The 16,553-nt window shown below is 36.4% G+C and overlaps 1 protein-coding gene across 1 annotated transcript in view; it reads right to left on the minus strand.

Annotated features, from left to right (window-relative positions):
• Positions 1-16,553, minus strand: part of LOC139131121 (exosome complex exonuclease RRP44-like) — a 73,408-nt gene that overhangs the window by 30,859 nt on the left and 25,996 nt on the right. Inside the window, exon 20 of the mRNA XM_070697069.1 lies at positions 16,263-16,415. Within this exon, the coding sequence (XP_070553170.1) occupies positions 16,263-16,415 (153 nt within the window). The remainder of the gene's footprint in view (positions 1-16,262; positions 16,416-16,553) is intronic.

A 16,553-nucleotide genomic window follows, 5' to 3' on the forward strand; every position in this document is an offset into this window, starting at 1 on the left:
ATCTACGAAGCTGGACAAATATTACCATTGATGTGTATATATATCAGGAATGAAATGGAGCAAGGAGCATTATAAACAAACTCCCTGCCAAGTCTTTGCTTTGACAGCATCAACACTCATGTCTTTTTCCTGTGAGAAAAGTGTTACTTCCTGAAGAGGACTGTATATCTACATGACTGAGAATCTCACATGATTTGTTAAAGGGTCAATACGTAAATGATGTAATGATGATTTTTTTTGCAATTTTTTTTATGTCAACTTCAGTTTCTTGTTCTACTCCCAAACGCATGTTGAAACACCATCAGATTTAGCTTGTTAACACAGCCTCTATACATGTAGGCACTGTACTTGTTTATATTTGAATTCTAGTCTGGAACAGAATTCACTTGCCAACAATAACAATGCAGTCTACACATGTACAAGCTAAGTTGACTGTAGTTGATTGAATACTGCGTATCTCAACACAACTTGTGGGAGTTTAGCAAGAAACTGTAGTTGTTACAGAAAAGACAAAAAAAGCAAAAAATCATCAAAATTACAGCTACTGGCCCTTTGAAAATGTATGTGGCCACAAAAATGAGAATTATTCCTGTGTTAGTACTTAATATGTGTGTTTAACAAATTCCTACCTCAGAATTTCAAAACAAATGACAGACACAAAAGCTGACTAAGAAAACTCTTATTTTTGTGACTGCTTTCTCTGCATACTTGCAAAATCAGGGAAAGTATTCAGCAGTCAGTTAAAAAATCAACTGATGTGGAAATCTCACACCGAAAAAAAGAAAAGAAAATAAATAAGGTTTTCTAAATGTCAAGGAGCTGCAACATATCTCTTGTAATCTTAGCCTTTACTTGGTAAATGAGACAACATCTCAAGACGTTTAACATCTGTCTGAATTTTGTGGATGCCATGATGAAGGAGAAAAGATGTCACCCACTCGTGGAAGAAACTTCACACCTAAGTATGAAAATTTGTGAGATTTCTGAGACATCAAAGGAAGTGATCAAGGATAACGAAGTCATCTTCTAAAGAGTACAAAGTAAAGCTTTATTGGAATCATCAGCCATTGGTTGCTTCATTTCTACATCTCTCTGATTGGACGGAGTGAATCACACTTTCATTACGCTATCACATCCTTTTCCAAACAGTGTGCAATATCAAGTGATCATGACACGTCTAAGCTACTTCAAAGGTGTGACTGTTTTCAGAATTTTAACACCTCGGGGATGGAGTTTTTGAAAAGGTCTTAATTTTCTGTTTGTTGCTTTGTGCTGAGACACATTGTTTTTTTTTTTCCTCAATGCAGTAGCCTGTTAATAAGTGAAGAATATCAGAGTGATGGAGTTGAAATATGTTACTGATTCTCAATATTAATTTGAATCAATTAAAAGTAATATGTTCATTAGAGGCAAATTTTCAGACAAATGAAAGTCCTGATCATTTTTGCAACATGCAAGCATTCAATGATTTACTTAAAGGTAGTTCGTACCTCAAAATTGAAAAACTTAAGCTTGTGCTAAAACTTTCCCTAAGGAAACCTTCAAACCATTCTCTTTCAAAATCAAGAATAAAAATCTGGGGTCTCTGTGCAGAGCTTCAAAATGAGCACCCCCCAAGTGGTAGACCAAAATAGTATCATAATAGTTTGTGAGTCCAAATACCTGTCCCACTGGCACATTCTACCTTAAAATGAGAATATAAGGTGCAATTACAACATTTTTTTTCAAGAAAATGAAGACTTCAGTTTTTGCCTTTAGAATTATGATATGGATAGGTAATCATTTGAAATATCAAATGAAAGTAACTGTACCAGCTACAGTCTTTGATTTATACATACACTTGCTACCTTAAAGGTATACAGTCACCTGTAATCTAAATATGTCCATATATGGTCAAAGGGGCGTTCCTTGGTATTGAAAGTGTCCATGTGAGGGTGCTGTTTTTAAAAAGCGGCCACCCGCTTAAAATCTGTAATTGGTTAGATTTTCATTTTCCATGGTAACTGTGACAAAATTAGATGACAGTATACCTTTAACTCATGGATTTCCTGCAGTAATGGTAACTAATGCTTGTGGACAGCTACGGATAAACTACAGACCAACAGTATGTGTAATCTGCAGTTTAGGGGTCAGGGCTTCATAAACTATGCATCATGACATTTGTTTCGCATGTTTTGAATACTTAGATCAAATATTCATTGCAACAAACAAGTGTCTCGTACAGTAGAGGTGACATTTCCAGCTGCACGATTCCTGTTTCTCTGTGCAATATATTATGAACGCTGTATGTACTTTCAGCAGTCTTCAAGTATGCAGTGTATTCAACAAACTGATATAATTAAGTACCAAGCTGTCATATATGTGTTACTCTGTCTGGTCAACTTTGACCCCTCACTGGCATATCAAAAATTTAAGACACAGTCACGATGGCATGAGAAGAATGTAAAACTTTACATGGATTTATTTTCTTTCCTGGCTATCATTTCAGATGCAGAATTCTTTTACTCATCTTTATGCTTCACGCAGACGTGTTCCTTTTTTGGTGGTTATCTTAAGCAGTTCATACACAATGAAAATCCACAGCTATGAAATCCTGAACAAGTATTGTTTTGGTATGTTTGTTTGTTTGTTTGCTTGCACAGAGGAAATCCTGAAAACATGAAGATACCATTTACCAGTTAATGTTTAGTTCATGATGGATAGGAGGGAAGCATGATGAATGTTACACTGTCAGACACACACATCAAATGGTCTTGGTATGTGCCCTTTATGTCTCTGTGCGTTAATTATGTATCTGTGTACATGTGTACATGTATGTAATGTAAGAGGCATGTGCATGTACACCATTGTGGTGTAACTGTACGTCAAAGTATGGTAAGTCAAACTGAGGCATTGTAACTGATACAGAAATAATTCTACTACCCAGCTGATGATCTATTTTTTAAATAATAAAAAAATATATTTGTTTGCAGGGTAGGGACAGGTAGCAAAGCTCTTAAGTATGACAAATGGAATAAGGTGGCATGATCGATTTGTTCACCTCCTCAAACACCTGAATTGCATTGAATCAGACAAGCCAAGATTTGACTGTGTCTCTTACTGGGATGGTAGCTGTAATTGTTTGATATGTGTGTTAACCACATTGTCCATTGGATCAGCAGTAAAGTTACAGTTTGAGATCTCATAAGGTGCATTTGCTAAATGTCAAGTTCTTGTTAAAACATTTAGAATTGTTAACAAAATATGATATTACATGTTTTAATGAATAACACTGATTATCATATACCCATGCCCATATTGCTACATCCTAGTGACGTTCACCGTAAAATATCAGCCGTGATATTTCACGGTAAACGTCGAGATATGCACGATGAACGTCATCAGTTTTAGAGTTTTCCCGAACTACATTAGCAGTTTGTTGGTAAACAACGTAAACAACAAAATGGCTGCCGCTCCCCGCCTGCGAAGCGATGTCGCCGACGTTAAAAATTGAAGGGCTTTGAGGAACACGGGTATTTCTGGCTGCAAAATATGGAAATAACATGTTGAGTCTTGAAATGTTTTCCCCAGGTATTTCTTTGGTCAAGTTCTAGCAAACATTCTGCCGTTCGCACAGCTCCGGCACTGTGCACGGTCTCCCCCGAACAGGTAGTGAGCGCGTGGCGTGACAGCAATGTCACGCGCGCGACGACTGTTGACATGGCAACTCTCAGGGTAAACTAACAAAATGGCGTCCCCTCTCCGCGCGAGCTCCATGCCGCCGTACGACGATCCAAATCAGGATAGATTTAAAGCTGAGCACAGTTTTTGATCGGTTACAGTTGTAATAGCATATTGCACCTTAAAAAGTTAATCTGTATGACGATTTTTGTATCCCGGTGTCTTTCTTCTTGGGTTTCATTGCGATATGGACGACTTGCACTTGCAGCGATGTCGCGCGTGATGTTGACATCTTTGTTGTATACTTTATGAATTAAGCCTGTTCACATAAACATTCTGATATTTATGCGCAAGGCGTAATAAAGTAAATAATTAAGCCTCAAAATTTAAGATTTTTCGTTCTATTAGTAAAATTATGGGCATGGGTATATGATAAATCGGTTTTCGTCTCGTGTCTGACACAGCACAAATGACACTCATGCTGATACGACACAGGAACAGGCGATATTGGGTAATAACCTCTAAATATACAAATAAATACATGTTAACCTGAATATTTGTTGAGAATATTTCATATAATGGCTTTAATCTAGAACTAGCAAGACAATACATATTAAGGTATCTACAGGAAATTACTTCATGAAGGCAATTCTTTATGATGACTGACATTTATGATATGCAAAGACTGGGTTTGTATCATTCTGAGTAAGATGGTCAGTGTTGAGGGTTGATAAAAGATTCAGAGAGCTTTTGACCTAAAATCTCTGATTGTGTGAAGGTTGACTTCATACATCCTATTTTACAATCACCATTCACCGACTGATTTCATCCTTGAGGTGCGGTGTATGATTTGAAATTTTGTTGTCAAGTGTTTATCTCTATATTCCAGGCTTTTCCGTTACCGACATCAGTTTTTTCCATCACTCTACGTTTCCATGGAAACTACACAGCATGGCACTGCCTGGTATATCAATTGCTATCAGGCAAATAGATGAGTGTGTTTTCTCATCTCACAGGTTCTTGGCGACTTTATTACTCCGACCTTGTATATATTCCCACAAGCCTAGTATAGACGGATAGCTATCAGAAAATGTGGCGATCTTTTGTGACAAACAATAATGTATGCTGAGAGTAGAGTAGTTTAGGTCAAATTTTAAAATAAGAGGCATTACATGCATTGACATCTGTAAAGGTACCGCAGAGAACTGGACATTAAGTTAGCTGAGAGGTTTTCAACTACATTATGCAGATTTTCAATGATGGTGATATTCAAACATCACTGACAGTGATGTTGGGCTGTGACCATCAGCTCAGAGTGATTTATACACAAAATTCAAGTGAAAAAACCCCTCACTGCTGTGTGTCACATGAAACTCAACTTCATTGTGACCAAAAGACTGTCTCATGACAAAAAACATCCTTTTTGATCCAGTGATTTCAGATTGACACTTTGCTTGAGGCACTGTCAGTGGAATGTTTGAATCAACAAGTCACTGCAGCATTGTGGAAATACATCCAGGTAAATCCATGGAAAACATGCACAGATGAAAATCAACCCTGGATTAGGTTTCTGGAATGTACTAATCAGATGATATGGTTCCATATTCACATGAGTTGGAAGTCTATTGCAACAAAAATGGGGTGTGTTGACAAATCCTTGAAGCAAAATTAATTAAAACACAAATAGTTATACTTATGAAATGGTGCTCTCTCAATCCTATAAACTTGAAACATGCAAGCATTTAGGTTGGTTAATTGCTGACTCTGTGACTGATACATGTAAATCCCCTGCAAACAAAGTTGTGGTTTTTGGGTGTACAGAGAAAATATTAATTTTCTATGAACTTGAAGATTAATGAAAAATGTGGTTTCTAACTGTAATTCTCCGGTATTCTCGAATGTTCAGGAACTGCTTTTCCGATCCCACAAATAAAGAAGGAAACATCTATCACCGCGATAGGGCCACATCCCAAGGAAGCCGACCTTTCCAGCCCTCTCAGCCATGCAGTAAAACACTGTGTACATGTATATTCACCACCCACACCAAGGATGATAAACAAATGGGTTGAAAACCACAACCCTGAGACGTGGCGTGGTTGTGGTCTGTACACTGACTCACACACATCTCTCTGCGCTGACATCAGATGGGCCATGATGTGGTTTCATTGATGGAGTCTAATACAGTGACTCATTAAAAAGGAATTCACCATCAGCAAGACATTTTTAGTATGAGATCAATTTCCAGTTCAGTCAACCATCATGTCTAGGTCCAACATGCTATACTTCAACGATTGATTCTTATAAATAAATGCAGTCTCAATATCTACTGATTGGGATGTTAATTACAAAACAAGCTGAGACAGACACGCCCTGATATCAGATGTTTCCCCGTAAAAGAATGAAAACATATTTAAAACTCAGAATATAATATCTTTTATTTGCAGACTATCATGAGATAAGCAATTGTCATGATGGTGACATGAAATCAAACACAGACAAACCACTTCTTCATTATTTGTATATTTCAGAAACATGTCTGTCTCTCTCATACAAGTTTTTTTGTAAAATTATTTGACATATTTTCTTGATATCTCAATTGACCTCTTACAAACCGCAGTGCACCTTTATCAGCTTGCAAGCAAAACCTTTAGAGGTACTTTAAGCAATTCCATATGATTAGACTGTCTGAAAAGTAGTGCGCTTTTATTGAAGTTCACACACACTACTGACATCTGGGAATGACTCCATCCATACTTTGTAACACAAGTCACGTTTTGCAATCGCGTCTCATTACTGCAGACAGGGAGGGCAGAGGGTGTATGCGTGAAATGCTGATGGGGATGTTGAAGGGCAATTTCCATAGCTTGTCCAGTGCACACACAAAATGCATGTGAAACAAACCCAGTGGAATATGACCTGCAATCATATTTGGCCTGGCTAAATTAATATTAATTTCATGATTCCATGGTTTCCATGCACTACTAGGTCAAGTACCGTCCACAGAAAAGGATTATAACCACTGATAAAAGGAATAGTTCAATCAACTATAAATCAATTCTAAATGTAAATTTCATGGACAAGGAAATCAATATTAATCAACTGGCAAAAGTATGATTGATTGTCAATGTAAACAAAATAATAAACAGCCAATTTACAATGTCAGATCGGCTGACTGGAAATCCCTAAGTCCAGTATCTGGTCAGTTATTTTGGAGCTCTGCATAGTTCATATATACACTGTACAGCTCTAAATTAATGGGGTTTAGATACTCGACTTCTTCACGGTCAAAGGGTGATATACGTTACTGGAAAAAGTTAACTCAAAATTTCACTTAACATTTCAGATTTTACCGGACTTGTCTGAAACAGGAATCGCTGTGTAGTCACGAAATCATAATGCAGAGATCATATGTCATCCGCCCTGGCATTCTGAATTTAAAGAGACCTTTTATTGTATCAACAGCAGACTTAAGATGCAGAACATTGTACTGTGTCCGACACAACCATAAAGACTATTTCAATGCTGACTTTGAATACACTGTATCGCCATTTCCTGCATGGTTCATTCTTGACAAAGCAGGGCATGCAACGTACAATTATTCGACTAATAACATACAATCAGCCATAAATTGAAACAGAAATGGAGACAGGTGATAGGGAAGTTAGGCTTGTCAAATATAGTTTCCAGTCTCATTCCAGTCACATGATTATGATAAACTCTTTCCCTATAAATTATTTTTAATGAGATTCTCTGATCTCAAATTGTTCAAAAAACCCTACATGCCCTACACTTTAAGAATCAACTGACGTAATTCACTTATCACTGTCAATTTTTAATTATTGGAATACTGAAGAGAAAAGAAATGAATACATGGTAATCATATGCATGAGCTGTCAGAGCCTATAAGCCATTCTGAAGAATTAAGCAACACAACATATGAAATGCTGTAGTATTGTAAAATGTATGATAGTCATTGTAGATATGGATTAATTGATAATATAAAACACACCAACTTTTGATTCAGATGCTGTTCCTATGGATACAAACATCATTTTTCAAGTCAAATTTTGACCTCTACACTGCTGATGTCAAGCAGTGAGTGAAATTGTTGACAATTTATAGTGTACAACCAAAGCATCATTTTACTTCTTTGCATGTTTCGTCGGGGAGTCGACACTACTCGAGATGAAGCAGATTAATTCCTGAACTCATGAGCCCCCTGGAAATTATGAAATGATGTAATTACTATGATTTATGATTGATCTCAATATCATGAAACAGTTCAGCAGTTGACTGTATGGTCAAACACGTACTCTTTGTGAATTTCACATATGATATCATTAAAAATATGACGTTGGTGACTAATTCTGACACATAAAATTTACTGAGTGTCTATATACGGCTAATTAGCTAGCTACAATCTGTGATATGCATGGTTCAGCGAACTCATACATCACATTTGTCGGCAAACACGTTTTGGTTGTACAGTGTAATAGGATCAGGAGATTTTTCCATCAGAGACGAATTCATTGTCATATCTTATCCATTACACCCCGTTTCTCATTGTTACATTACTAGGGGTCCAGATTTACCCTGGACAGCAATCGGTTTGCATGCACCTATACGAGACTGCTATAGGAAAGATCGTAGACTGAACACAGTTATCCTTAGCATAGTATTGTTGGATTTAAATACTTAATAGCAATATGTTTTATGTAGCAGAATAAGATATTCACAAATTTGATTGATATGTATAAGCAATGAGAAAGTCTGAATTTATAAAACTGATCCATTTTAGGAAAAAAAAAATATTAATAAATTGAAGATTTACAAGCGCTCAGACATAAAAAGCCCCACTGCCTTGCTTGTATGATAAAACATAACATACATTCTTGATATGACATAGATATTGCAATTGTTGTAAAATAAAAAAGTTAAAAAAATATTAATTCTGTCCCGCCTTCCCCACCCACCCCTCCCCCTATTTTCCTGAATAAAAATCACACCTAGAAAACGATAGGTGATACTGTAGTCTGGTGATGAAAGTGATGCCTGATGAATGACATCCCATAAATAGCTTACTCTGCAGACATTCTACAAGACAGGCATGCAAGAAACACAGCGCCATAAGAATCTCATCTTTGCATCAGAATACCCTGCCACACACCCACGTCAAGGACTGAGTATATATACACAGGATGCTGTTTCTTCGAGGGGAAAAAAATAATCAGTGCATGAGGCACCTGCATCTTGCACTCTTTGTTGGACCTGGAAACTAAATCACAAATAAATGAAGTCTACACAAACCAGACGATGAGTCATCTGAAAATCCTCTCCTTTTACAGACAGACAGATTTGTACAGAAGTGCTGGCATGTCTTCTTGATTTGCAAACACACGTAACTATATCACATCAGCGCCATCTAATCACCGAGGTTCAAATGATCACACAGTATCTGAAAGTCTATATCACTCATGTTTATCAGTGCAGTTCAGATAGGCATCATTTATGACTTTATTGTTATAATATGCTTCAAATATTTATATCGCTCCATGCATAGTTTCACGGGGGCATGTACACAATGACAGAATGTGTCACTTAAAATTGCTATTCAACAGTACCTATAATAGTGCTCAGTGCATCGCTGGAGAGACCCTTGGGATCACTGAAAGCTAGAGTAGACCCTGCAATTGCAAACGCAAACCTTATATGTATGTGTACAGACTTTAAACATAAAAAATAAATAAATAATAGAAAATATAAACAATAAAAGCAAATAAACAAACAAATAAACAGATGCAATTCAAACTTATAAATATATACTGCACAAAATCCTTTGTGCCCAGAAGACTGTATACTCCAGCATTATTAACTGTGGTGTGATTTTTAATGTGCATATATCATTTCTAAAATACCATCACTGAAGAATTTCCCTACCAGTGCAACTCAAGATGACCAGATGTTGGTCAAGCCGATCTATGCATGTATTGTTATTAGACAATGCCCGCATGGTCTGTACAAGCAGGAGCCACCCACCTTAACCTCCCCCAAAAAATCAATATAATCATTATTGTATCAATGTCTTTTGTTTCAGAGAAACGTTTAGCTATTTTAAGTACATATAATTATGGTGTCAGTAGAAATAGTCTATGATGAGTATACACTTTGCATAGAAGAAAAATTGTATGAAATAGTGTGATTTACTGAGCCAATGCAGAAGAGGAGGAGGAGGGAGGTAAGTCAGGGTTCACCTAAACAAAAGAGGGTCATTATCTCCTCCCATGGCTTTGTAAAACAACACGACCCCTAATGTTTAGTTGATTTGTAAAATTGTTCAGTGTAGGTATAACCACGGTTTCTCTGGGGACCATGGTATACTGTTCCTTAGTCTTGCATTGAGTTGAAGATACTACCCTTTCAACAGTGTATCTTTATGTGAGTTTTGAACTCAAAATGCTGTGGCAGTACAGAACCCAAAATAGATCATGAAGGTGCTGATTTACAACAAATACTCTTGAAAGGTGACAATGAAACAAATCATCCATTTCCTGTCATCAATATTTTTGATCGATTAGTTTCCTGTCTCTTCAATAATTTACACCCAGAATTCTGGAAGATTTGCAACAAAATGGGGTATTTTGCTGTGTGCCATTTCTGTCAAAACATGTCATGTATTGTATTTTAGGTGGGTTGGGGAGCAGAAAAAAATGAGAAATTAATCTGATGTACTTTTTGGAGCTTGGTAGATTTCATTGAACAGAAACAAAGGATCACAAACAACTTTTGTTTTGAATGTTAAAATAAAAAACACTTATACTTTTCTATAGTTCTATTCACTGGTAAACTTCTTTTCTGTTTATTTATTGTGCGGAAGTTTGTAGCAATTTACTGTGTTAATCTGGCAGGAGCTGCAAATTCTTAAGACATTGACGATAGTTGTTCATCAAAATATTTCAATATTCAACATTAATCTAATTGCCAAAATTTTTTTCTTGCAAGAATTACCAAGCAGACAAGACTGGAGCAATTTCATTTCATGGGATATCCTACCCCGGGGACATTGAATTGTTTGGTTTCCCACCATTTGCTCCTGAAACTAAGTACGAAATCATCGTCTGATATGGGAAATGACACACCGCAACAGATGAGTGCAAAATTCAACTTGCAAATCAGCTGTTATCTCATCAGAAATGTTTCATAACGGAAATGTCAATGACTAACATATTTGGTTGGCAAAAACAAAGGAAACAAAAATCAATGGAGACAAACATTTGCCAAAGATAACACAGAGTGCAATTTAAACAAAGACAATTGGACTATTTATAAACAACAATCAGTGCAATGTGTAAAATGTAAAGAATGAACTGGAAGTCAGTCAAGCTTATCCTCATACTTCAGTTTGAAGTTAAAAAATGATAAATATTTACCCTGACAATGGGTCGTGAGTTATTAAACTATCAGGCTGTAAAGGTCCTCTTTCAAAACAATAATAGGGTCAAAGGTTACATCACAATAAAACAGAGAATATCACTTCCTGTTTTATATCAGAAGCACAGTGTCAAAAACATTGACATGATAAACATTAGCAGCTGATTTCTTTCATTTGTGAGTTCAATGATGAGAATTGTGTGGTCTGTATCTGGCTTTTTATTGACTACATGATATTGATTGGACCTCTCTTATGGTCATTACAAAATTGAGTGTGATGAACTATTTCCTACAAAATGTGGGTTAAATTTGTCAGAATTTAAATTTATTGTACCATGAGGTATTTATTGAGCGTGGGGGATATAAAGCACAGAATTGATTGTCTCCTTGAATCACAGGATCACCACTAGCAAAACGTACAGAGTTAACTATCAATTGTAAAGTCTAAAAGCTTCTTAGGTGAGATGCACGTAATCAAAGTACATATTGGTCAACCTGTTCACCCCCCATTCCATGTGAACTGGTCCATCATAACCATTGATAATAATGGGCTTGGGACATACCATGGTGGTCAAAGGGTTAACATTTTGCTAGTACAAGGCAATTATCTACCAGATTTTGGAAACATTTAAAACACTTGTGAGAAGCCTGTCACAAACATGTTGTGACTGGTAAGGTATCTATATGTCTTACAAAAATAAGGGCATTCTATAATCATTCATGTTAATAACTCTTTTGTTTTAGAATTTGAAAGCTTCACTGGGTGTGGCTTAAAAAGGAAAATATTACTTTTTATTTCAATGACTCTCTGAACTGATAATGTCACTGAAAGTCAAAAAAATCCCATGAAAACATTATTATTTTGTCAGGCTTAAAAAAATGTACACCATTAAAATCACAACAACAGGGAAATCATTGTTTTGCTGGCTTTGAGATTATGTACGAGATTTATCTCACTGAGCATACTTTCCTGACAGACATCTGAGCTTTAGGAACTGAAACAAACCCCTAACTTCTCAACACACAATACCCCTTATCAAGTCCTACCCTGTGATATATCATCGATAATGCCAGGTAATTTATAGCCACTTCTGACACCGTCAGTTTTTTCAGCATGCCCGGATATAGACAAGGTAGCTTTCATAATGTGGTCACAGCTGAAAGTACACATCAGGGTTTTTTCAGTCTGCCTGGATATATACAGACACCATGCTTTTTATAGCATACAGAATGATGTGGGTTGGGAGATTTTTACAGCTAGCAAAAACACGCCCCATGCATATACATGTCAACCAGGATCCAACAGCTTTCAGAAACTTTACATATAGACACAAAATGATTTATATTGAAGAAGTTTAGTATTACTGATATAATGTATGACAACAAAATCTGAAGCAATTTTTTGACCAGGTTGAAATGAAAGGAAACGATGACCATTGCAACAAGTCAGTGACATTTTTGACACCTCATTGGTCTGTTTGAGACTTTCAAGCGGAGGCTTCACTCAGATCAGGAGTGGATTATATAGAGATGTTTTCCTGCCAACCTGTAAAAGCAGTGCATTGCGATTTGTAGGTTGATGATATCATTCTGTCTTGGGATCTCAATAGATTTCTTTACACTAAGGTATACTTAAAAAACAATCAATTTACATGCAGGATACATTTCATGAGTCTGTAGTCTCTATATTTAAAAGGACACCGCATTCAACTGACATATGAATCAGTTTTCAGAAAACGATAGAAAAGATTGACACCAAGATAGGAATCATTGATATGAAATTTTTGGATATTACGGTGTAGAACAAAAGAAATTCTCAAGTTTGACTTCAGTAATGAGATTGAATAGTTTATAAAATATAGTATTATCAAATACAAATTGCAAAGATACAATAAATCCTGGCAAAACTGAAGAATGCTGGGTCCATGCTGGACTACATTATAATTCCACACTATCCTAGGGAGTATGTATGTATTTATTAATCACGGTTGGCACCCTTAAGCAAGCACTGATTCATACCAGAGGGGTAATGCCTGTGTATTCAAGAATTGTATTATCCCCATTACAAGTTCAGTGATGATCTTAGCAACCTTTTGCTGAAATTGATGTTTTAAATATAAAATAATCAGGTTTACATGAACATGTACGTTTCGTTTATTTCCAAACATGTACACGGTACATTCTTGTCTTCCATTAAAATGCACAACCATTCATAGAGAAATTACCCTGCCTGTAATTGAATACTTCCTCTGAGTTCAGGGTGTACACAATGCTGTCTATAGTACAGCCGGCAGGTGTTTTTTACCACAAAAAAAGTTTGATGACGTATGCGCCTATGCATACTGGCATTTCAATCACAGCACATTGTGTACACAATGGCTAAAGTCATGGCAAACTTTTTTCTGCACTCATACAAAAAACGAAAAACCTTCCCATTTAATACCATCCCTAGTGTCTCACTCCATTAATCCATAATCTCAAGGTCAGGAGTGGTCACCGAGTGACAACATCAATGATAATACTTGTACATTATCCTGGCATGTTGAAGATAACATGACACTTTGTAATACGATACAATGTACTTCCACAGTCAGGAGAAGGGAAGGTCATTAGGTCACTGAGATTCACTTCCACCCAACTTGGGGTCATGCTATTATAAACCCTGCTGTGTTCACACAGGAAGTTTCATACAACTTGTATCTCTACTTCGTAGAAAAAGGATACACCATCCGACATTTGATCTTTTCAGCTTTTGGAATGGCTCAAATTTCCTTCCTTCAAGTCAAAGCTCAGCTATATAGTCGTAACTTTGGATGTCTCTGCTTGTAGTTTTGTCTTCTTTTGAGTCCAAAATAATCAAGCTGAAATGCCCCACAACTTGTCAATACAAGTCACCACTATGCGGGCACTGCCTGACGTTTTTGTTGACGACTTTAGTCTTGTACGAGAACTCATTTCGTGTAAACGATAAACATTGTATTGTGTTTACAAGGCTCGTACTCTGTGTTTTACACCTTGGGGAGACCAATTAACACACAAACTTGTTTTCTCAAACAAATTATGAAAATATTATCAAAAGCTACCCCAACTGTCTCTTTACCTGAACTTCAGAAGTACTTGGCAAAATTGCAAAGACAAATTTGCCAAAATAAATCCACGACAGGATGTTGTTTGACATTTCAGATGATGAATGACTGTGAAAGGCATATTTTTTGTTGGGATTTTTTTTTCCAACAACTCGTCTGAGTTTCACTTCCTCTGTGAAGTGGTCACTCTACAGCAAACACGATTTCCTCTGTAAAATCTTATCCAACAGGATGGTAATATTTCTTCCATGAAAACATAGTAAAAGAGTTTAACAAAAAAAAGAGGGGGGGGGGGAGAAATAATCCAAAGAGATATTTTAAATATACTGTGGTTTGTGAGTTTACTGTGGTACGTCTTAGTCTGTAAATCACTTCCTTCAATTCACAAAATTAACACATATTATGCAAGTCACATCCCTATAGGAAGACTGAAATTATCAAACTGTGGGAATTACTCAGGTTTAAAACTGCTGTGGAACTGGAAGTCCCTAGATCCCTTTTCTGCAAATAAGGCGAGAGTCTACATGTTAATAAAAAGAAATTTACCGGCTAAGATAACAATCCTGTATTAAATTTTATTAATAACACCCATGCTCAAATTCTGTCATCTGAACAAGATCTCACATGTCAGTATTATGAGGAAGACCCTTGGAAAGGAACTACGGACTCGTTGCAAATCGGATACCTGTTTTTACATTTCCACTCAAACATACACTCCAGCCTTTCCTGATAAAAAAACATGTTATGTTTACTACTAGATTCAGCTGTGTTAAAGTAACATGTTCTGTGTTTTCAGATTTAAAATTCACAAAGTCACAAAAGTAGTTTTTGTTTAATAGAAATTTGCCCTGCTGTGACAGGACGTGATTGTAAGTCTTTCACAAGCACTACCCTGAATAAACAAGGCTTTTTAAGATATATGACAGATAGCTAAATTCAACTCTGGTTCCAAAACAGAGATTGATGATATCACAGCCAACACCCACTGCATTTCCACTGCATTCTATCATTTCCTGTGGATGCTTATGTAACGATCATAATCTATACCCAACAGCTCTAAATCTAATTTCCCCTCAAATCCTGCAACCACTGGCTGATAAAAATCTGTTACACAATCACCGACAGATGTCTGCAACACTTGCAAATCTCACAGACTTTTAAAATGACACAAAATACGATTTCTACCATTCTCAAAAGTGACTGTGCATGCATGCATCAGAATCAGAAATTGGAGCTAAAGCTTGTTCAAGGTTTGATGCAAGCTCTACTTGTACAGTCAGGTAGCCATGCCAAAATTACGCACACACTATCCAGGGCATCATTATAAAGATACAATAGTCTGCTGCATAGAAACCAAGAAGACAGATAGAAAATTGCAAAGTCTGTGAGTCTCAGGGCATATACAGATGGAACTAATATCAGAATGTACGACTTCAAGCTTTATAATGGCTGCCATCATCTCCTTTGACTATCTCCCCTATCAATGATGCAATTGCTAACATGATCAAGAATACCCAAAAACAAACTGCTTCCCAGAGATTACTGCATTTCTCATTTACTCATTTGTTGGTCACATCAAATCATCACAAAAATCTGCATCTCAAGATTTCTAGCACCAGCTCATCATCGCCTCTGTCCATTTTACACAAATTCAATCACTGTCAACACATGGCACATCTGTTCATTAGCGGCAAAATCAATCTCGTTACACAGACAGTGCTCTTGAATCTCATTTGAATATTGATTCTGCACAGAGAGACACCTGGACATCTTCTAGGCTGTGATGAAACTTAATTTTGTATTTTCTGACACAGATGGGATATTCAGAAGACTTCAGAAAAATCATGACTAGAAAGACCTGATTTTGTGAGAAAATGCTAAGATTTGGACCTCTACTTTAGAAAAAAAAATTATGATTTGTTGTTTGGGAGGTTGAATGTTGACTACTCACAGTTAACATAGAAAAAAGCACTGAGAGATAAATGCATGTACCGGTATCCTGCATATCAAGCTGAATGAATGTAATTGGTCAATTTTAGTCATGTGACACATATACTATTCACCAATTGATTAGCTGTTATCACTTACCTCTTCATTAAATTTGAATAAACTGTTCCCTTTCTCTGCCTTCAAGAAAAGGGTGCCCTCTAAGCCGAACTTGGGGATCAGAATTTGTAATGCATTCTTCCTGACAAACAATATAAAGCCTTCCTCATCCACGGACTTGTCCTTGAAAAACAACTGTTAATCAAAAAATATACATAAAAGCTTATTGAAGTTACTTACATCACATTATTACAAACATTCTACTCTGAATTGATGAACAGATAATGTTAATTTCACCAGAAAAGAACAACTTTCATTTAGGAAACTTTCAAA

The sequence above is a fragment of the Ptychodera flava genome, chromosome 4, assembly GCF_041260155.1.
Source record: "Ptychodera flava strain L36383 chromosome 4, AS_Pfla_20210202, whole genome shotgun sequence".
In the NCBI taxonomy this organism is placed as follows: domain Eukaryota; kingdom Metazoa; phylum Hemichordata; class Enteropneusta; family Ptychoderidae; genus Ptychodera; species Ptychodera flava.